Here is a 20811-nt window from a genome sequence, read left to right as displayed (position 1 = left end):
ACATTGTTATTTTGCGTATAAACCTTGTTTGGTGCACTGTGGGCCAGCCGTATTTGATAGCCCGAGATGCAGGTCTAAAATTGCGAGACAGTCCGAGGGGTCTCGGTTTTCAACACCAATTTCATCTCTTCACCCAGACAGTAAGAAGATATGAAAGCAATTGTGTACCACGGCAAGAATGATTTGCGATTCCACAGTGACTACATTGAACCTCAAGTACAGCATCCAGAAGATGTGAAGATTAAGGTGTACTACTGTGGGATTTGTGGGTCTGACTTGAAAGAGTATACCAGCGGACCCTTCTTTTTCAATAAACCTGGAACCACCAACCCCATTTCCAACTTGCAGTTCCCGATGGTATTGGGCCACGAGATGAGTGGTGAAGTGATCTCTGTTGGATTTGGTGTTACTCTGTTGAAGGTTGGTGATAAGGTGGTGGTGGAGGTAACAGGAACTTGTAAAGATAAACATCGGTTTGAAGAGTCGCCTGCGAAGGACAAGCCCGAGTGTGGTGCTTGTGAAGATGGTCACTATAATGCTTGTGACAACTTGGCATTGACGGGATTAGGGTTTAGTGATGGAGGTTGTGCTGAGTATGTTGTCACCACTCAATCGAAGTTGATTAAGTTTGACGAAAAAAAGATCCCTATGGATATTGCTGCATTGGTACAGCCTTTGGCAGTTTCATGGCACGCCGTGAAGGTGTCTCGGTTGGAAGAGGGACAATCAGCATTGATCTTGGGAGGAGGTCCCATTGGTTTGACCACTATTTTTGCTTTAAAAGGTCATAAGGCAAGTAAGATTGTGGTCAGTGAGCCAGCTCTTGCCAGAAGGCTATTGGCAGAAAAATTGGATGTGATGACTTTTGATCCTACTGGAAAATCCGTGGAAGACTGTGTTAAGGAATTGCGGGCTTTGTCTCCAGGAAATCATGGATTCCATCACACTTTTGACTGTAGCGGAATAAGTTCGACCTTTGAAACCAGTATCAAATGTCTTCGAATCAGAGGTACCGCCACCAACGTGGCGGTGTGGGCGAAGAAATACATCCAGTATTCGCCAATGGATACTACCTTGAGCGAGAAAATCGTCACTGGGTCCATTTGTTTTGTCAAGTCTGATTTCGAAGCTGTAGTTAATTGTATTGAAGCGGGTGATATCGATGTCAATGAACTCAGGTTGATGATTACAGATAAAATATTGCTCGATAATGGGGTCAAAGAAGGATTCGACGAGTTGTTGAGCAACAAAGAGAAACATATCAAGATGCTTTTTACTGCTTATAGAGAGCTTCTCTAGGAACATTGTAAATAAGCCATATTAAATATAAAAACTACTACTACTACTTTTCACATCCAGGATCAACCCTTCTTTTTGGCAAACGTGTAGACAGTGGCCCACACAACGGTGAACTCGAAGTCATCGTCCCAGCCAAGTGTCAGTGCCAACTTATCAATGAACTGATCCGCAACATCTTTCTTATCTGGATAAGCCTTCATCCAGTTATGATAGGCACTCCAGCTGGTAACATACTCCTTGAAAATCGCAAGGTTGATTCGTTTAGCGATATACAAAGTGTTTGGAGTCTTGTCTCTCAAAGGCTCGTACTCAACTCTAGTAATATCAGTGTACAAGTCTTCGGGAACATCAATTTCTTTCATCAATGTTCTAAGCAAGGCCCTCCCTGGCTGCTCATATTGAGGTCCCATATATTCTGGAGACTCATAGCAAAATTCGTCATAAATATCATTAGCAGCTGGGAAATCAACAAAAATCGGGTCTTTGTAGAACCAAAACGCCAAAGTTCCACCTGGTTTTAGAATCCTCCAACTTTCCTTGAAGAAAACTGGGTGATCAACCCAGTGACAACATTCAGCACCTGTAAGTAAGTCTACCGAGTTTTCTTTGATCACAGAGGGAGTTTCCTCTGCCGCACCAACATAAAACTCGAGTTTATCACTTTTTTGAGTACGGGGATCAGCTCTACACTGTTCGACCATCACTTCACTAATATCAGTACCAATAACCTTTTTGAAATACTTTGTCAACGCAAAGGTAACAAACCCTGACCCACATCCAATGTCAACTGCTAAGTCACGAGAGGATCCATGATAGTCCATCAATGTTTCGTAAAAAGCAGGAGGATAAGAGGGTCTAGCATCATTGTAGTGTTTAGTGTTGAAGTCTTTCTTAGAATATGTGGCCATTGTGAGTAATAAACGGAGCCAATTGAAGAAACTATAATCCAAATCACTAAGAATGGGGGTCAATTTATATATGATAAGTTCCCTAGACCGGGCCGCAACCGGCGACTGATGCGATTTTGCAGCCTACCAATTGATTCATCTTATTTACATATTTACTTCATTTACACATGACACACAACAAATTAGATATTAAAAGGGAGGACAGAGTGCCCGCTGCTACTAGTATTGTTTATTCTTGTTTTTTTGGGATTTGAAAAAAATTAGTCTTTCTTATCTTTCTTGAGATTATAATTGTACTTGCCCTTGGTCTTTTCGTTCAAGAATTCTTTGTACTTCTCCAAGGTGACCTTCTTCTGAAGTTCTTTGTACTCTTCAATGAACTCATACTTGGTGCCGAACCATCTATCCCAGAAGGTGAAGAAAGGTTGAGAAAAGTTATGCTTGAAGCCCCAGCTCTGATGGTGAATATCATGATACACAGAATTGTTGGGGAAAATGAATTGGAACGGGTCCAAGGGCAACCGGTACCCGCAGTGGTCATCAATGGTTTTCATAGTACTAAATGTGTACAAGAATAATGACTCTCTGGAGGTTAAGCCAGTTAGTAAGCCCGCTACCCCGGTACCACATGTATCCAATAAAAATCCTTCCACTGGATCATTATACAAGGCTCCGTATGCGTATGGCACTTGTAGCCGATGGTGCCTCGAATGAAACCGGGAATATAAGTATTTGTTGACATGCATTAACCGGTGGAGCATAAATTGCCATGTATCGATGATGATGAAAGCTAACACCACCTTGAAGAACGAAACTCCATAAGTATACAAAAACCAGATCACCTCATTGGGGACCCAGGTGAACTTCTGTTTCCAATACCACATTTGGTTTAGCTCGTAGCCCGTTGTAGGGATTTTATCAAGCTTGTAGAACACGATTCCAGCAATAGTCTGAATAATGTGCTGGAGAATCACATCTTTAATGACATCTGAGATCTTTGCCTTGTTTTTTGCAAGCTCCTCTTCACTTGGGTGGATTCTGTAGGCCTCTGCAAGTTTATACACATCAATTATATGGAAGAAAGTTGAGTAGACCCAATACGCTACTATGGGTGCAATCAACGCCAAAATGCCATCAGGAAGTCCCTCAATCAAGTCAGCCTTTTTCTCAATAAACACTGGAGGAGCGTACAGTGCGTTGGATATCACTGTTAAGTTTTTGGGAGGTAGAAATGGGATTTCCATCGTGTTGTGTTTGACCTCACGAAGATAAATAAACCCGGAAAAAATCTCAAACTGGTGACTTATATGCGAGCATGGAAAACCAGCTGACGGAAAAAGAAAGTGCGTCACGTTAGTGATATGGTGAGATCTTGGACAAAATTGGTAAGAGAGCCTCGTGGTTATCGGTACTAACTATGGTGACTGTGAATGGTGATGAATATTTATAGGAGTTGACAGGAATGTATTAATCAGCCCATTTGTTTAGGTATTTATAATCAAAGGTCGTGTACACCGGAAACCTCATTGGATGCGAACTAGAACTTCTAGTAGACTAGGAAGTCTAGACTAAGAAGCCTAGACAATGCTGGAAACAGGCAAATTTGCTACACGGTATGCATCTTTTTGCTGTTTGTTGCATCTTATCCGTTTCCCGGAAATTTTGGGAAGTTTAAAGTTTACTTCTGTTTGTAGTGAGGAGCCTAGATGTTAATGATATAGCAACGCAGGATTCGATAAAAGATATCACAAGAGGTCCAGAACAGCTATATAGAGTCTTAGAAGAGCATACTCTGGAGTCTAGTTTGTAAATTTGGAGGATTGAAAAGGTATTTCAAGGTTGCGGGCCTATAGAGTTCGTGTGAGGTTTGATCTCTACGGACCTGGACTTAGAGAGTTCGCATCTACCGCGATTTGTCTGCGCGCACGGCAGCGAACAAATCTCAGTTTCTGTTATAACTAAAGTCAAGCTCTGGAGCAAACCACAAACATAGACGATTTCACCCAGTTTAATCCCTAGCATCGCAACTCACATATACATCAAACGGCTACAATGTCTAAGAACTCCAAATTTTCAGCCGATGATATATGGAAAAACAACATTGACAAGATCAATTCAGAATTGTTCATATTGACATACGGATCTGTAGTAAGCCAATTATGCAAAGACTACAACCAAGAATACGCCCAAGTCAACAAAGAACTTGAGAAGATGGGATATAATATTGGAATACGACTCATCGAAGAGTTTTTGGCCAAGACTGGGATACAAAGGTGTCAAACTTTTAAAGAGACGGCAGATGTAATATCTAAAATGGGGTTCAAGATCTTCCTCAACATCCAACCAATCATTGCAAACTGGTCACCAGATGGCAAGGCGTTCAGTTTGATTCTCATTGAAAACCCCTTGACCGAGTTTGTGCAAGTGCCGTTGACCGGTGGAATGGCTAAAGAATTATGGTACAGTAATGTTCTCTGTGGGATATTGAGGGGAGCCCTTCAGATGGTGCAGATGGACTGCGAATGCTGGTTTATCAAGGACGTTCTCCGTGGTGATGAACACACCGAATTACGGTTAAAGTTGAACAAGATCTTAAAAGATGAGGTTCCTGCTGGAGAAGACTAGAGCATTAGACCGAGCCAAAGGTCCTTATAATATACGTATAAACTTCAGTTATAAAACATGTTTAACCCTTCCCCCCACAAGAGACGCACCTATCCCCGTCTTTACTTCTCTCCCTTTCTGCACATGTCGCACTTTCGACGCTCTGATCCAAGTTACAGCAATTCACATATCCTACTCCCTATGAGTATAGGCAACCAATTGTACCTTATAGTCCATGCCATAGTGTATGACTTGGTTGTAGTATTTTGCCAGTCAATTATTCATACTTTTTTCAAAGACATTCGAGTTCGAGGCTCCTTCAACATTCCTAAGAAGGGTCCCATCATATTTGTGATTGCTCCCCACCACAACCAATTCTTAGATGGTAGCGTTGTAGCTGCTAAAATTAAGGAGTATGGCGATAGAAGGGTCTCTTTTCTTGTGGCAGGGAAGTCGTATCGGGACCCTTTTATTGGTCTTTTGTCAAGATTGACATCTGCAATTCCTGTGGAGAGAGCTCAAGACTTGATGAAAACAGCAAAGGGGAAGATTTATCTCGGTGATCAGGACAATATTATAATTGGTGAAGGAACCAAGTTTACTAAAGACTGTCAGGTCAAAGGTTTGATCGGGTTACCGAATTCCAAGGGTAATTTCCAGATTGTGAAGATAGTGAGTGATACTGAAGTGGAAATAAAAGGTGACTACAAAGACAAACGAGAACTGCTCACTAAGATTCGGTACGATATGTTGCGCGCAGGCTCAAGATATAAGACTGCTCCTCACGTGGATAACCATGTGTTGTTTCAAAAGGTGTTTGACTTTTTGAACAGTGGTAAGGCCATGGGATTGTTCCCAGAAGGAGGTTCGCATGACAGAAGTGACCTTTTACCATTGAAGCCTGGCGTGGCTATAATGGCATTGGGAGCTATATCTCAGTGCAAGGATCCCGACGGGGTGATTAATATCATTCCCATGGGGTTGAACTATTTTCACGCTCATCGGTTTAGATCCAGGGCTGTTATTGAATTTGGGAAACCCTTGCAAATTACAAAGGAAGATGGTGAAAAGTACCTCAAAGACCAGAGGAAGACCATCAACGACTTGCTTAATACGATAACATTCAAGTTGAAAGAAGTGACAGTTACGTGTGATGACTTTGAGACTCTTGTGACGTTACAAGCTGTGCGGAGATTATTTACTACCGGACAACGTGAACAAATCCCTTTACCAATGGTGGTGGAAATGAACAGGCGACTCATTCGTGGATATGAGTTGCATAAAGACGAACCAGATGTGATCGAGATGAAGAAGTTGGTTATGGAATATAACAAACAATTGATGCTTTTAGGGTTACACGATCACCAGGTGGATTCTCTCACTGCTTCCAACAAATTACACACAGCCATTGTGTTTCTTGGGCGTTTGTTCAAGGTATTTTTGTTCTTTGGATTGAGTATGCCTGGAATCTTTCTATTCTCCCCCGTGTTTATCACCGCCATAAGAATCAGTAAGAAGAAGCAGAAGGAAGCATTAGCAGGTTCAGTGGTTAAAATCGAGGCCAAGGATGTGCTTGGAACGTGGAAAGTATTGGTTGCCTTGGTATTGGCTCCATCCTTATATGTGTTTTACTCTATTTGTGGTACGGTGCTTATCCTCAAGTTGGATGTTATTCCTTGGTTAAACAGCAGCTGGAAGTACAAGGCATTGGTGTTTCTTTTCTGCTATTTCTGGTCGGTTCTTACGACATATGCTTCCTTGAGAATTGGAGAGATTGGTGTGGACTACTACAAATCGTTGAAGCCGTTGTTCTATTCCCTTGTGAGCGAGAATAAAGACTTGATTCAAATCGACGAGTTGAAGAATCAACGGCAGTTCTTATCACAAAAAGTCACCGATTTCTGTGACAGGTATGGGAGAGTCATTTTCAAAGACTACCAAGAGTTCTATGATCTATATAACGAGAATGACATTGATGTCAATATCGCTAATGTGAAGATTTTTAGTGACCAGGTTAGTGAGCACAGCAGCAGCGGCGACGAGGAAGAAAAAGAGACTCATCGGAATGAAGAAATAAGAAACGAAGCAACACGGAACAAGATCTCAAAGATGATGAAGAAGAAGTCCAAACAATCGTAAGTTGTACTCTTGACATTAATGACATTAATATTATTGCAACCAAATAAATGTAAGTGTATATAGTGTATTGCAGCCAAAAGTTTGCCCGCGCACCGCCCGGGGGCAGCTGCCGGCATTTTCTTTTTCCCATGACCATAGGTGGCCTGACCACACACACGACCCAACCTAACAATTTCATGATCCTTATCAGTGGCAAGAAACAAAACTCAGATTTAGTCATCAAAACCACTTTAGTCGTTTTAGATTTTATTGCCACCAACCCTTTGTTACTCCCCTTATTGCCACCCAAACCATGAAGTTGAACATTAGATTATCCACCGAGAATTCCTTCACCGTCTCCACTGCATCCACTGTTTACGCCGATTTGGTCCAAGAGATTCAGCTGTGTTCGTCTTTTCCCTTACCACAAACATTTAAACTTATTTACAACGGAGAGAAATTGAGCGACACCCGCCTTGCAGATTTGCAAGCAGCTGCCAGCGAAGGTGTCGCTGGCGATGCTGAAATCAATGTAATATTAATGGAAGAAAGCAAGAAACTTGTTAAGAAGAAGAAGAGCAAGAAGTGTTCATTCCAGAGCTGTAACTCAAGTCCTTTGAGAATGGTTGGTGACTGTCATCACTGTACCGGCAAGTTCTGTGCCAAACACCGCTTGTTAGAAGACCACATGTGTCTGGGTTTACAGTGCTACAAAGAAATTGCTCACGAGCAGAATGCATTAAAGTTAGAGAACGAACGGACTATTTCCAGCAAGGTATAAGCTTAACAGTATAGACACGGTAGATAGGATATCGGTGATGGTTGGGTTTCATAGAGTGACGTTTATTATGTAGTAATGTATGAAATATTTATTCCTCAAGTAGGTTGTCAAGAATGTCTTTATACTTGCCGTTAGTGACGTTATTGGCCCTAACAAGGATTTTCTCGGCTTCCGCGTAACACTTGGTTTGGTCTTCGGATTCGAGTTCGTGCAAGTTGCCTAACGAAATCAACAGCTCGCTCAAATTGACCCATGTCAGAACGTCCTCGTCGTCCCAGCTTTGGCGTAAGTAGTTGATAGCTGTCTGGAAGAGTTCGATACCGATAGCTTGGGCAGTAGCCTCATCTAGTCCATTAATTTCCAGGTCGGTGAACAGATCATCATACTTTAACGTAGTAAAAATGTTGGCAGGTTCTTCTGCTTCTTTCAAGTACGACTGGCCAAGATTAAAGCAAACGGTCTTATACAATTTCTCAGGTTTTTTGTCTTGTTTTTGCAATACCTTATAGAATTTGATGACATGATCTCTCCACCACTGGTTGAACTCGTCACTTTCACGGATGTTTTGAATCGATTCTGGGACATTTGAGTCTTCTTCTTGGACATCTTTATCTTCTTCTTCTTCGTCACTATCGTTATCGAGATTAGATTTACCGAAATTGTCCACCACCTCAAGGATCTCATCGAAAAGCTTGATGGTTTCGAAAGTTTCTTCGTTGTAGAGCTGAAAGTTGTCCTGGATTTCACTCAGGGTCTCAGCTTTCTCGAAGGCTGAAAGGGCCCGAGCCAAGTCTTTTTCTAAATCGTATGATTTAGTGTGTTTGAGTTCTTTCAACTCACCCAATTGGTGCATTACTTGGTTCAATAGAACTTTAGAGGTTTGGAACTGCAATTCGATGTTCTCAGGGAATACTTCGATCCCAAGTATAACTTTTTCTAGACTGAGATCGATCAAATCCCCGACTTCGGAGGGATCTCTGTAGTTGATGAGCTCCAACAAGCTATTCGAGTAAAGAGCATAGAAAAAAGCCGGGGTTTTCTGGGAGTCTTCGTTCCGGATGAGACGGTCACATTCGTGGATCACACCGTTTAATATGAGCTCGTTTTGTTCGGATTTGTACTTGGAATAAAGAGACTTCAACTGAACAAACTCATCGTCGCTCACACTAGCAGGTAGCTCAATGGTGACATTTTCTGCCGAAACCGGCTCCTTGAGCACATTGGAGGGACCTGTGCTCCCAGACTCGGTCTTTTGTCTCTTTTTAGCTTTGCTGAGTCCTAACTGTCTCTTGGCCATGTTTGCAGATGAGTAAATAGTTGCAATCAGCTCATCGAAATGTCTTCGCACCAAAATGCGGTCGCCTGCACAGGGCGCGGCACGTGATATAACATTATCGGTGATGCCTCTAATGTCATAATTATCTGGAGAAAATCCTGCAAAAACCTATATCTACAACATGTTGGTGAACTGGAAGTGTGAAGGAGAAGTGCATTTAGTGGTAGGTGATATCAACGGGATCATCAGTCACCGACTCAAGACCATCGTTGATTCAGGAGCCACCCCCATTCTTATAACACAAACTCCAAACAATCTTGAGTATGAGCAGTACAACAAACAGTTTGACCTCAAGGACCTACACCGAGGCCGAGCCGAAACCATGAACATAGTGGATAAGGTGACGGTGAATATAGCCTCAGATGGCGTCAAACGCCAGATCTACAACGAGTGCAGACGTCTAAGAATTCCTATTAGCACTATTGATAGTGCAGAATACTGTACTTATTCAGCGGTGACCACGTACAAAAAGGGCGGATTCCAGGTGGGTGTCACTACCAGTGGGAACGGGTGCAAGTTGGGATCTCGAATCAAGAGGGAAATTGTCAGTAAACTTCCACCCGACATAGACTCAATTTGTCAGAATGTTGGAGACTTGCGTAGAGTGATTTTACAGCAGGATGGAGTGTTTGACAGCGACGATGATGACACAAACTTGCAGTTGAACGTTCTAGTGAAGGAATTTGACATGAACGAGCAGGACTTGAAAATGAAGCGGATCAACTGGTTGAATCAGATTGTGGAGTACTATCCTTTGGAAAAATTAAGAGGCTTGAAGCTCCAAGACTTGGAGGATGGTGCGGGTGCATTACCAGCATACACGAGAACAGACACTTGCGCTGCAAAACGAGCCAAGGGGAAGGTTCTCCAGAAAAAGGGTACGATTTCTCTTGTGGGTGCGGGTCCAGGAAGTGTATCATTACTTACAAAGGGTGCTGTGGATGAAATCATCCTGGCAGAATTGGTCCTTGCAGACAAACTTGTACCACAGGAAGTTCTTGATATGGTCCCCAAGAAAACCGAGTTGTTCATTGCCAGGAAATTCCCAGGAAATGCAGAAAGAGCTCAACAAGAACTACTTGAGTTAGGACTCGAAGCATTAAACAAGGGCTTCAAAGTGGTGAGATTGAAACAGGGTGACCCATACATTTTCGGCCGTGGGGGTGAGGAGTATCTTTTTTTCAAAGAACATGGATTCATTCCTCTTGTTCTTCCGGGAATAACTTCAGCATTATCAGCTCCACTTCTAGCCAACATTCCTATGACTCACCGAGACGTCAGTGACCAGGTTCTCATTTGTACTGGAACCGGGAAGAAAGGCTGTTTGCCCAACATCCCTGAGTTTGTCACCACCAGAACTACTGTTTTCCTTATGGCATTACATCGCATCAATGAGTTTGTAGATGCTCTTGTGGAGAAGGGCTGGGATACGGAATTGCCATGTGCTATCGTGGAGCGTGCCAGCTGTCCAGACCAAAGAATTATTAAATCTCGTTTGATGGAGCTCCCTGATGTGGTACAGAAGTACGGATCTCGGCCACCAGGCTTGCTTGTCACTGGCTATGTAACTAATCTTTTGAACGACGACATCTTGGTCGAGGGAGTCACCAACGCCGTTCCTGGGTACACACTTCCAGCATAGATGGAGCCTGCTACTTAATATCCTGATGTAAGCTCTCATGAGCTCGTGTACATAGTATCAGTATTTATTAATGGATTTCGTTATCTTTTTGCAGTCAATCAACTCGCGACGAAAATCAAAACTTATCTCGATAATCTTGCTAATGTTCAAAAACGCAGTTCGTTTCTTGAGCAGAACACCAAAGAGTGTGGTGTTCGACATAGATGGTGTGCTAATTAAGGGAGGAAGGCAAATTCCACAAGCACGTCCAGCATTGGAACTTTTGGACAAGAACCGCGTTCCTTTTGTGTTGTTGACAAATGGCGGTGGTGTGAAAGAGTCCGATAGGATTGAATATCTATCAGATTTGATTCATTACAAGTTTCGGAATGATCAAATCGTGCAGAGTCACACGCCTATGAAGGAACTCATTCATAAGCATCCCAATGTGATGGTGGTAGGAGGTGTTGGCAATAGAGCTCGCGAGTGTGCCGAAAGCTATGGGTTTGAGCTGGTGGTAACTCCAGTAGACTTGGTACGGTTCAATCCCCACGTAGCGCCATTCAATCGCTATACAGAGGAAGACCTCAAAACGCTTGCCCGGCCTTTTGACGGACGGCCCATAGACGCTATTATGGTTTTTAACGACCCTCGTGATATGTCTACAGATCTACAAGTGATCATGGATCTTTTAAACAGTGATAAGGGTCAATTCGGAACACACCGGAAGTCCAAGGGTCCTGTGCCAGCAGTGCCCATTTATTTTTCAAACAATGATTTTTACTGGGCGAACGAATTCAGTCTACCACGGTTCGGGCAAGGGGTTTTCAGAATTATTATCGAAACCGTATACAAGGAGATAAATCGTGGCGCAAACTTGCATTATACTATGTTTGGAAAACCATTTAAGGTTCAATACGATTACTGTGCTAAGCTTCTTAGCAGCGACCAAATCTTTATGGTAGGAGACAACCCATTAAGTGACATTGAGGGTGCAAACAATTACGGGTGGGAGTCATGTCTTGTGAAAACAGGAGTCTATAAGCCCGGAGATGTCACAAAGGACCCAACAATGGGAGTATTTGACGATGTTTATGGTGCCGTATCTGCAATATTGGCAAATGAAGGGTATTCGCCCAAATAGGGATGATTGGCATGAATTTTTTTTTATTATATTCCTGCAATAGAATTCATGCGTCTGCATGGAACCTCCCTAAGATCGTGTGGTAAGGTCCGAAAATTCATGCTTGAAACTTGGCTGAATTCACTACTCAAAAGCCTAGAATCATGCTATATCTTATTAAACAAATTAAACATAAGCAAGAAGAATAAACAAGTTTAGATAAAGGCTAGAATTCGGATTAAAAGGTACATTAAAAGAAATCATTATTAAATAGGTTCTAGAACTAAACAAGCAATGTCATAAAAGCGTTTTCATGTCTATGTGGTGGGTGACTACATCAACTTACTGTTAATCATAGCACTTTTGATTGAAACTCTTCTACCATTCTTCCCCTTGCGTACCTTGTTGTTCAACACCTCTTGAGCAGCAATTGCAGCTCCCTTTCTCTTCACCAACTTGGCATGGTACAAACCACAAGCATTGCACAATGTTCTTACACCATTGGGACCTCGTCTCCATTCGGGAGTCTCTGTGGTTCCACATCTGTGGCACTTGTTGATGGGTTTGTTGATCACCTCTGGCACAAGGTATTGCTGTTGAGGTGACGGTGTCGACTGGCCATAGTAAACTGAGTAATATGGCATATAGTAGCTGTATCCCAGTTGTTGTGCAACCGGAAACTCTGTAGGTGAGTGTATATGTTGTCCATGAGCAGCTGGAGGTGTTACCACCGGTGGAGGAGACACCATTTGCTGGGGAGAAACCATTTGGCGAGGAGACTTCCCGTATTGATAGTTGGTACCAAACTTGTAGGCTGGTTGAAGGGCAGGAGTGGTAGTATTAGTAGTGGTTGCGGTATTGCCATTGGCAGAAGTATAAGCTGGACTGTAATGCGTTAACTGAGACAATGAAGGTAATTTGATGGGAGTAGCTAAGGAAGGCTGAGAAGCCGTGTAACCACTCAAGTCAGGTAACTTGACTTCATGGGATCTGGTCAATTCACTGATGGAGGGTAATTTTGTTCTACTGTCCAACATATTATTACGTTATATTTTTTTGGAAATTTTAGATAGGTTTTGATAGATTGAGTTTATTGTACAAGACCCGAAATTGGGTGGGATAGCTGGATATTTATAATTATTTGATCCAGAGTGGCACATTTCAAACCTTTTTACCAGTTATAATATTCTAATTTAAGAATTGCTTGCTTACTTAATCCGTTCTTTCCCTGCAGAAGAGGTCAAAAGCGAAAGAAAAGAAAAAACCAAATTGCGTTTTCAATGGATTCCCTTTTTTGCGGAGTCTCAGGCATTTGCCCGGCAACCATTTCGCAACCCGACGGCTTATTACGAATTATAAAGAGACAAATTTACCTGGATCTGCGTTTAGTTCAGGGTTTAATTGAACCAAATATGAATTGTATCATTGGTATAGAGTCATATGAATGTACCTAGCTGGACAAGATGAGGTCTTAACAGCTATCCGACCCGATCCGATCTCATAGCCGGCATTTTACAGCGAACAAAAGGTTGTAAGAGCTGAATATCAACACACATAGCCAATTATTACACTTGTGGCTGTCGAGTATGCGGCTGCGTCACGCAGTTGCAGGACTTTAATAAAAATAAAGCATTGCGCTCGTCTGAATAATTTCAAGAAACGCTCAATAGTGAAATTTATGCAGTGGAACGACTACAAGGCTGCAGACGAAGTTATGAACAAATCCAGGCCCATTTTACGATCTTGAAAATAATCAGGCAGGAATGCGTTCGCCCATTATTAATTTGCGAATACTGGCCTAGGACATTGATGTCAAGTAGCAAACTTTGTAATGGCTGTGTCATTACAAACCTAATCTGCGCCATAAAGCTTGTATGGAGATCCTGATGAGCGAGCGCACGAGAGTCAATTAAAATCCCCAGTAGCACGTTTGCAAAGGTTTAAGGTTCAAGAACTGTCGGCAGGATTCAAGGTTACAGTTTTTGGGTTGTGCGACTATTGAACCAGATACTCTTCGACTAAACCGGCGCATAAGGTTCTGCCTCATTAGGAAATTAGAGTTGAACTTTATTAATGCTAGAGCAAAGAGAGATACGCGACACCTCCGACACATGCAGTTTCGAGTAAAAAATAACCCTTAACCAGTATCCGGAAGCAAATCCCGGTTGAGAAACCGGCAGGCAGGCATGTAGAGGTGCATCTTGGCTGCCATCTAATGCAAGGGTCGGTGGTCAACCTGATACATCCATTCACTTTTAAAACGCTGAATATATTTAGTACTTCAACCTTATTTCCTGAGTATCTGCCATCACCACCAGTGGCTCGGCTATATCTTGTACAGGGTCAAGACCCTCAACCGCAAAATATCGCATTTCCGTGCGTAGGTGTTGATCCCGTATCTACTTTTCATTTTCCCCGCTGTCATGCAAGCAAGTTTTGTATTGTTTCATCATCGAAAGCTTCCATATTAGGTCGGTATATGCAACCATTACATAATCACACCCCGTTGTTAGTATAGTTTCGTCGCCGTTACTAGTGCTAGCCTTGTCTAGTTTTCAGAGGACGAGGATTAATTTGGGCGTAGCAATTTGAGGGAAAAAGATCTGGATGGTTATCCAAGGCAAACCTTAATGAGTTTTTATTTGCTCATTCAGCATTGCCTGCATTACCCAGCGACCAACACTACCATAGGTTTTGAGGTTTTAGATATGTGAAGAATCCCGAAACAACACTCTGTACTTCGACTATGCCAGAGTGGCACTTAAAAACAGAGTTAGATCTGATCCAATTCGAAAACAATATCAGATGGAGGACTGGCCAAGAAACCATATTGCTGGGCCATCCATATGTAACGATCCGAAAATGGTTTCTACATGCACTGTATCATGCACAAGAATGTTTGGCGCATTTCGAGAGGGGTGATGAGACGGTAACCAAAAAATCTCAGTCACACAACGTCTCACCATATTAGCGGTGAGATTTTACAACCAGGATATTTATGCGCCGGCAACCCAGTTTATTATTCTTGTGTCACTGTTGCTGCAGCCTTCAAACTCAAATTTATCACTGAAATTCCCACAACAAACCTTGCGCAAACAGTGGTGCCAATGATGATAGTGGCTTGGTATTAGAGACAAAGTTAGATCGTCATAACCGTGAACATCCGAAACTGCACTTAAACGTTGATGAATTGGTTATGCATATCGACATCGGCGGCATTAGCCAATCGTGCCATGTACAGGAAGTGCGCGCGAGCTGTAAATGTGGTACATGTGTATCGTGTGAACAGATCAGGCAATTAGCGCAAAGTTTACAGTTCAAGGTTGAACTACTCAATTATGTAAATTAGCAATTGGAGATCTTCTCCCTTAACAATGACGTCTTAGTTTTATCCGATGAATACATTGCGCTGTTTCATTACCCTAGCTTTCAAACATGTAAATCTGCATTGTCATACAGCCAAAAAGTTGCGTCTTCGCTCCCACAGTTGCGTCTCTACCCTAAGTCAAACCCTTAAGGTCCCTTGAAATTATCAGTGGCATGGCGCAATATGAGGGTGCTTGCATCACGAACCAGTAAGAAAAGCCAGAATAATGTTTTCACATGCTTGCGATTAGTTTTGGTCCACGGGGTCATCGGATCATCGTCTATTACTGGGATAAGCGTTGGTCTGCTGCAGCAGCGGGTCGGGAATCGTCACTACTTCTTGAGCAGACCTGCATCCCACGCTTTTAACGCGCAAATGACTCCCACAAAAAGCCCGTAAATCGCGCGCGGAGGGAAGTAAACTTTTCCGTCACCTTACTAATCTACTGAAATTACGCAGATTTAGAAGATTGCAGCCAGGGTCATTTCACGAAGTTCACATCTATTCCATTGTTATACATAAGCTATACATTCCAATAGTCTACATACTTGCGCTTTCATGAAGGGGTATTATCATGACTTCTAATCGTTCTTGGTCATGTTCTTGAGCGGAATGTCACTCAGGTTTTGCGATAATGGAGAGTATGCTTTCTTCTTCTTAAATGGGATTCTACGGTGATTGTGGTCTGTTCCACGGGCCTTTTTGGGTTTCAAATGACTTAAATCAACCTTGTTAACCTTCACGAACAAATACATTCCCATGGCCAAAGCAACCACAAATAAAGGAATTCCCATGATTGCAAAATACTTTTCATAGTCCAAGCCTTCATCGATTTCGACGTTCAAGTTCTTCATTCTTTGCTTCTCATCCAAGTAATCAAGGTCTTCATTGTGACCCTTGTATACCTTTCCAGGCTTGTTGAGTGTCAATACCAACGAGTTTTTGAGCAAGTCAAAGTCCTCATCAGTAACTGTATTAGGTTGGATCGAGAGTAACACTTTACGTTCCATCGCATCCTTGGGGAAAAACTCTTCTATGACTTCAAGAGCCAACATCCCGTCATCATTATCAACCCAATCGGTGGTGAAGAAAGAAGGTATGGTGATCTTTCCTCCTTTATCCATGATAGCAGACCGTTTCTTGAGTCCATGATCTTTAAGACTGGGCTTGATCACCAGCAAATGCAACCGCACCTTCTCTGCACCCTCAAAGTAATGCAGGTACCATGTCACAAAGTACGTCTTATCTCTGTACCAAACCTGATTATCAAAGGGGAAACAGAAAGGTGCAGAGCTGGTATCTTTAGATAATCCCTTTTTGAAGTACAGGTCAGGTGTACACCTGATGATAGGGTTCAACTCATGGTAGGTCTGGTCCTCTGGGACCCACTCGACTTCTTCGTGGATTTCGTCAGCAGCCATATTATGTGCTTTCAACTCTTCCTTTGTATAACGAATAGTGGTGGGGGTAGCGAACCATGTTCCATACGTAGGCAGCGCCTTTTTGATGTGACCGTTTTTCAATTGTGGGACAATGGTTTTGGGGGCTCCATTTTTATTCAAGGAAATCCATGGTTCTAGTCCGTTGGTGGTCTTTGGAGGTTTGGCACTGATAGTGACACCTTGGATCACAGTGGGACGAACAATCTCCTTGACATTTGTGTAGATGGTCCGGACCCAGGGCTTAGGCGAGTCATCTTTTTTCTCACCTTCGTTGCTTCCAAACTTGGCCTTATATGCTTCCATCAACTTCTTCTTTTTTTCCTCGAGGGAGTCGGCGTTGATTCTCTTGTTCAACATCACTGTAGTCTCTACTTCCGCGGCTACAGCGGTGTGGGTAGAGGTGGCATCTGGTGCAAGCGTGATGAGCGCTGTTTCCAGGTCACTACGCTCGATATATGCAGACATCACGGACGATGTAAGCACCAAGCCCATCATTAATGATGTGAGCTTCATGTTATGTTGTGATGAATTTTAATTTGATCGCGGTCTGCGCGGACTTGATGGATCCATGGGGCAAAGCACGTGACTGTCTCAAGATGTTTGACACTACTTCGATTGCTACACTACATATGTTTGTCCACATTGGATGAATAGAAAAGACGGCTGCTAGAAAGCTTCCGATATTCAGCCGGTGGACAGTCGATCTGTGGCAAGGATAAATATCTCCATCATGTCACACACGGATCACGTGTGCATGAAACTATGCGATTGCCAGGTGTCAGTTTTCGGTTTCTCGATACACGTATGTACAGAGCTGCTGCCGCTTCACATCCGTATTTCAAGCAACTGAAAACATCAACTTTTCTGTTCGAGTTTGAGTGAAAATTTCTCTGTGGACGTTCTAGTGCGAGTGTTTATAGGCGGTCGTGTATATGACCATTATTTAGTAGAAGCCTAGTTGATATTTAATTTCGTTGTAAAGATTGGGAATTTGGCTTCCCACGGGTGGTACAATATCTTTATAGTCTGCCAACTTTTCTAGAGTCTGGGTCCAATTTTCTGCCCATTCATACAAGTTTTGATGGGTTTTCATGGTGGTTGTTAGGCTTGAATCAGGTAACTCTTCATGAAAAATGCAGCTAAGATACGCCAAAAAAAGAACCTCTGCAGCAGTAATTTGGCTACTGTTTCCTATGCTCAGTGCCTCCCATTGGCTCAAATACCCATCCAAAAGAGCTATAGATTTGAGTGTATTCTTGGTTTCTCTTAAGGACATTCGTTCTTTGTTCTTGAGCATCATCTGTTTCTCATGAAGCTTCGAGATTGGGGTCATCGTATCATCTTCCAAGTCATCTACTGGCGCATTGTCGGGCCCAAATGAGAAGAACCGGGTCTTATTTTCGCCAATACCTATAATCTTAACCTCCTCTTTTGCGCTATTGAAGTACTTCAAGGGCTGATTGTACATCATAGGGAAAGGCAAGTAATTCTTGAAAAGCTTGCGGACGTATTTCCCGTAGTTTTTCGTGTTGATGAACAAGTTGTATTGGTTGATATAATACAATTTGGTTGACACAAAGTGAATAAGACTCTTTTGCTGGATCTTTTCGGATGTGTTGAGTTGCTTGGAAGTTATAAACTCATTTCTTAGAACGAAGTGTTCACCTATATACGAAGCGATATCTGCAAACCCCTCTACCGTTTGTTCTTCTGTAATGAGGATGGGAAGAGTGCCCATTTTTGACAAGTTTGTGTTGCACGAACACACTACTTTTACAGCTTCGTGGTCCAGAATGAGACCGTTCAACCAATAGCATGCAACTGACTCTGGAGATATTACTGACGGCTCGCCATTCGCACCCCAAATATGTAGTTCGATCATGGTGCACGGTTCTAGTGACTGTCAGAAATCATCGCGAACTTCACAAAAATCGCTGGCTCCATCAAACCACAAATCCTCTTCAGAAATGAGTGGAGATTCTAAGAAGAAAAGACTAGCGCTCGACGTGATCGGTCAACTTGAAGATGATCTAAAGGCTAACCCGTTGGACTACGCTAAGTGGAACAAGTTGATTAAACAAGTGGTGGCCAAAGACAAAGAAGAGCAGATTCGCAAGACGTTTGATAAGTATTTGAGTATTTTCCAATATGATGGCAAACAGTGGTGTACCTACATAACCTATGAGATGAGTCGTCAGGATTTCTTGAAGGTGCAAGAGTTGTTCTCTAAATGTATCACTGTCGTTGACAACGTCGAGTTGTTTCGGTTATATGTTTCGTACGTGAGAAGAGTGAATGATGTTATCACAGGAGGAGAAAAGGCCAGAGGTATAGTAATTCAAGCGTTCGAGTTCGCCGTGAACCGCGTCGGGATTGACTTGAGGAGTGGTGATTTGTGGACGGATTACTTGGACTTTTTAAAATCATGGACTCCTAGTGCGTCTTGGGAACAACAGCAGAAACTTGACTTGATTAGAAAGGTTTACAAGAAAATGTTGGTGATTCCCACTGAAAAAATTGAGGCGTTATGGTCTACATACACCAAATGGGAAAATGAGGTGAACTCTTCTACTGCTAGTAGGTTTATTGCTGATAAATCCTCTGAGTTTATGGAAGCTAGATCATGGAACGTCGAATGGCATAATATAACTAAAAACCAGTTAAGAAGGGACCTCATTCCCAGCGACATTTCCAGTGATGTGGTTAAGTTACAATTGAATTTATGGTACAAATGGGTTGAATTTGAGCGGAGGAATGGGTTAAACTTGAAGGACGAAAAGCTACTTGAGCAAAGAATCGAATATGTTTACAAACAATCGGTTATGTCTTTGGTTTTCGTGCCTGAAGTATGGTACAAATATAACAACTACAATAAGCTAAATGGCAGTTCTACTAGTAGCATTGATTTACTAACTCAAGGCTTGATTTTGAACCCCACCAGCTATTTGTTGTCGTTTGAGTTATCAGAACTTTATGAAAAAGAGAATAATATCTCCAAAGCAAACGAAACGCTTGAGTCACTTATAAATTCGTTAACAGCTGATTACGAGGTAGTTGTAAAGCATATAGATACTATCAACGAACGCTCAGAGGCCCATTCAAGGAATGGGAAGCAAGCTAAATCTTCTTCTGATAATATGGATGAGGATGATGACGACCAACCCAATTCGAAGATAGGATACCAGCTATCAGATATCGACATCAGAACCCTCAAAGCCTTGAAAAGTCAACAGAAAGAGTTGTCCAGGGCAATTACTCTTGTCTACACCAAACAGATGATGACCAACAAAAGATCCAGTGGTATAAAGGAGTCCAGACAGATTTTCAAGCAGGCCAAAAAGTTTGCTGGAATTGGGAATGAATTATATGTGGAAAATGCATTAACAGAGTATTACTCTGATAACAAAAATATTGCTAGAAAGGTATTTGAGTTAGGTATGAAAACTTATGGCACAGATGGAGATTACTTGCTTTCGTATTTGGATTTCTTGATTATGGTCAACGAAACGGAAAACATAAAGGTATTGTTTGAAGTTGCAACGAATGGATTAACTAAAGTCATTGAAGAAGATACCATTATTACAGAAGATGTTGACACCCCCGTTTGGATCAAGGATGAGTTGAAAGAAACCATAGAAAGGAATAAGCTCCATGTTAAACGTTTGATCAAGAGGTATAGTAAATTTGCAACCAAGTTTTTAGATTTAGGGATCGTTGCTAGTCTTGAGTCGAGATACAGAGAATTGTTTTCAGATGATGACCCGATTATCTTCTTAAGTTCCAGATATGCCTATGACGATGTTGACTTAATTCGGGCTGATTTGGGTATGAGCACAAAGATAAAAGAGCCTATTGGTGATGGAATCCCTTCACAAACTGAAGGGCCTGATGCAAAGAGAAGAAAGGTGCAATTACCTTCCAGACCAGTGACTAGGCAAGAGACCCCAGACAAGGAGTCCAACTCACAAATAAGTCAACAGCAATCCCAAGGATTTATTGGCAATTCCATTTACAACTTACTTCGGGTCTTACCCAACTCATCTTACTTTGGCAAGCCCGAAGATCGTGTTTTTAACAGCAAGAAATTGGTCGAGTTGTTGAACAGCATCGACTTACCAAAATGATATATATGGCCATTGAATAGGCGCATCTTGTATTAGTATTACATAAAGATTTATTTTGTTTCTTTGGTAGCGTAGGTATAATGGGATA

General features: G+C 42.2%; 13 protein-coding genes across 13 annotated transcripts; 7 read left to right on the top strand and 6 right to left on the bottom strand. All coding sequences in view use genetic code 12, as the record gives it.

Annotated features, from left to right (window-relative positions):
• Positions 1-150: 150 nt before the first annotated feature.
• BDH2 (Putative diacetyl reductase [(R)-acetoin forming] 2) lies at positions 151-1299 on the top strand (the record flags this gene model as incomplete). Its single annotated transcript, XM_006690251.1, has 1 exon — positions 151-1299. One exon carries the CDS (start codon positions 151-153, stop codon positions 1297-1299), a length of 1149 nt encoding a protein of 382 aa, XP_006690314.1.
• Positions 1300-1361: 62 nt separating this feature from the next.
• PSN45_001898 (S-adenosyl-L-methionine-dependent methyltransferase) lies at positions 1362-2207 on the bottom strand (the record flags this gene model as incomplete). Its single annotated transcript, XM_006689497.1, has 1 exon — positions 1362-2207. The coding sequence occupies one exon, from the start codon at positions 2205-2207 to the stop codon at positions 1362-1364; it is 846 nt and encodes a 281-aa protein (XP_006689560.1).
• Positions 2208-2467: 260 nt separating this feature from the next.
• On the bottom strand, positions 2468-3451 carry SUR2 (Sphingolipid C4-hydroxylase sur2; the record flags this gene model as incomplete). The annotated part of the gene is made up of 1 exon (XM_006690253.1): positions 2468-3451. One exon carries the CDS (start codon positions 3449-3451, stop codon positions 2468-2470), a length of 984 nt encoding a protein of 327 aa, XP_006690316.1.
• Positions 3452-4259: 808 nt separating this feature from the next.
• PSN45_001896 (uncharacterized protein) lies at positions 4260-4832 on the top strand (the record flags this gene model as incomplete). Its single annotated transcript, XM_006689498.1, has 1 exon — positions 4260-4832. One exon carries the CDS (start codon positions 4260-4262, stop codon positions 4830-4832), a length of 573 nt encoding a protein of 190 aa, XP_006689561.1.
• Positions 4833-5012: 180 nt separating this feature from the next.
• Positions 5013-6950, top strand: PSN45_001895 (glycerol-3-phosphate O-acyltransferase; the record flags this gene model as incomplete). The annotated part of the gene is made up of 1 exon (XM_006689499.1): positions 5013-6950. The coding sequence occupies one exon, from the start codon at positions 5013-5015 to the stop codon at positions 6948-6950; it is 1938 nt and encodes a 645-aa protein (XP_006689562.1).
• Positions 6951-7242: 292 nt separating this feature from the next.
• PSN45_001894 (uncharacterized protein) lies at positions 7243-7710 on the top strand (the record flags this gene model as incomplete). The annotated part of the gene is made up of 1 exon (XM_066157754.1): positions 7243-7710. The coding sequence occupies one exon, from the start codon at positions 7243-7245 to the stop codon at positions 7708-7710; it is 468 nt and encodes a 155-aa protein (XP_066013851.1).
• Positions 7711-7798: 88 nt separating this feature from the next.
• ETT1 (inhibitor of Brome mosaic virus) lies at positions 7799-9007 on the bottom strand (the record flags this gene model as incomplete). Its single annotated transcript, XM_006690255.1, has 1 exon — positions 7799-9007. The coding sequence occupies one exon, from the start codon at positions 9005-9007 to the stop codon at positions 7799-7801; it is 1209 nt and encodes a 402-aa protein (XP_006690318.1).
• A 160-nt stretch (positions 9008-9167) lies between these two features.
• Positions 9168-10688, top strand: MET1 (uroporphyrin-III C-methyltransferase; the record flags this gene model as incomplete). The annotated part of the gene is made up of 1 exon (XM_006689500.2): positions 9168-10688. One exon carries the CDS (start codon positions 9168-9170, stop codon positions 10686-10688), a length of 1521 nt encoding a protein of 506 aa, XP_006689563.2.
• Positions 10689-10830: 142 nt separating this feature from the next.
• On the top strand, positions 10831-11811 carry PSN45_001891 (uncharacterized protein; the record flags this gene model as incomplete). Its single annotated transcript, XM_066157753.1, has 1 exon — positions 10831-11811. The coding sequence occupies one exon, from the start codon at positions 10831-10833 to the stop codon at positions 11809-11811; it is 981 nt and encodes a 326-aa protein (XP_066013850.1).
• A 311-nt stretch (positions 11812-12122) lies between these two features.
• On the bottom strand, positions 12123-12827 carry PSN45_001890 (uncharacterized protein; the record flags this gene model as incomplete). The annotated part of the gene is made up of 1 exon (XM_066157752.1): positions 12123-12827. The coding sequence occupies one exon, from the start codon at positions 12825-12827 to the stop codon at positions 12123-12125; it is 705 nt and encodes a 234-aa protein (XP_066013849.1).
• A 2911-nt stretch (positions 12828-15738) lies between these two features.
• PSN45_001889 (uncharacterized protein) lies at positions 15739-17112 on the bottom strand (the record flags this gene model as incomplete). Its single annotated transcript, XM_006689504.2, has 1 exon — positions 15739-17112. The coding sequence occupies one exon, from the start codon at positions 17110-17112 to the stop codon at positions 15739-15741; it is 1374 nt and encodes a 457-aa protein (XP_006689567.1).
• A 430-nt stretch (positions 17113-17542) lies between these two features.
• On the bottom strand, positions 17543-18337 carry SAM37 (Sorting and Assembly Machinery (SAM or TOB complex) component; the record flags this gene model as incomplete). Its single annotated transcript, XM_006690257.2, has 1 exon — positions 17543-18337. One exon carries the CDS (start codon positions 18335-18337, stop codon positions 17543-17545), a length of 795 nt encoding a protein of 264 aa, XP_006690320.2.
• A 229-nt stretch (positions 18338-18566) lies between these two features.
• RNA14 (mRNA 3'-end-processing protein rna14) lies at positions 18567-20723 on the top strand (the record flags this gene model as incomplete). Its single annotated transcript, XM_006689505.1, has 1 exon — positions 18567-20723. The coding sequence occupies one exon, from the start codon at positions 18567-18569 to the stop codon at positions 20721-20723; it is 2157 nt and encodes a 718-aa protein (XP_006689568.1).
• Positions 20724-20811: the final 88 nt, after the last annotated feature.

Source organism: Yamadazyma tenuis, chromosome 2 (genome assembly GCF_029203305.1).
Source record: "Yamadazyma tenuis chromosome 2, complete sequence".
NCBI classification, from domain to species: domain Eukaryota; kingdom Fungi; phylum Ascomycota; class Pichiomycetes; order Serinales; family Debaryomycetaceae; genus Yamadazyma; species Yamadazyma tenuis.
Note: the sequence above shows the minus strand (reverse complement) of the source record. Positions and strands in the feature narration are given on the sequence as shown.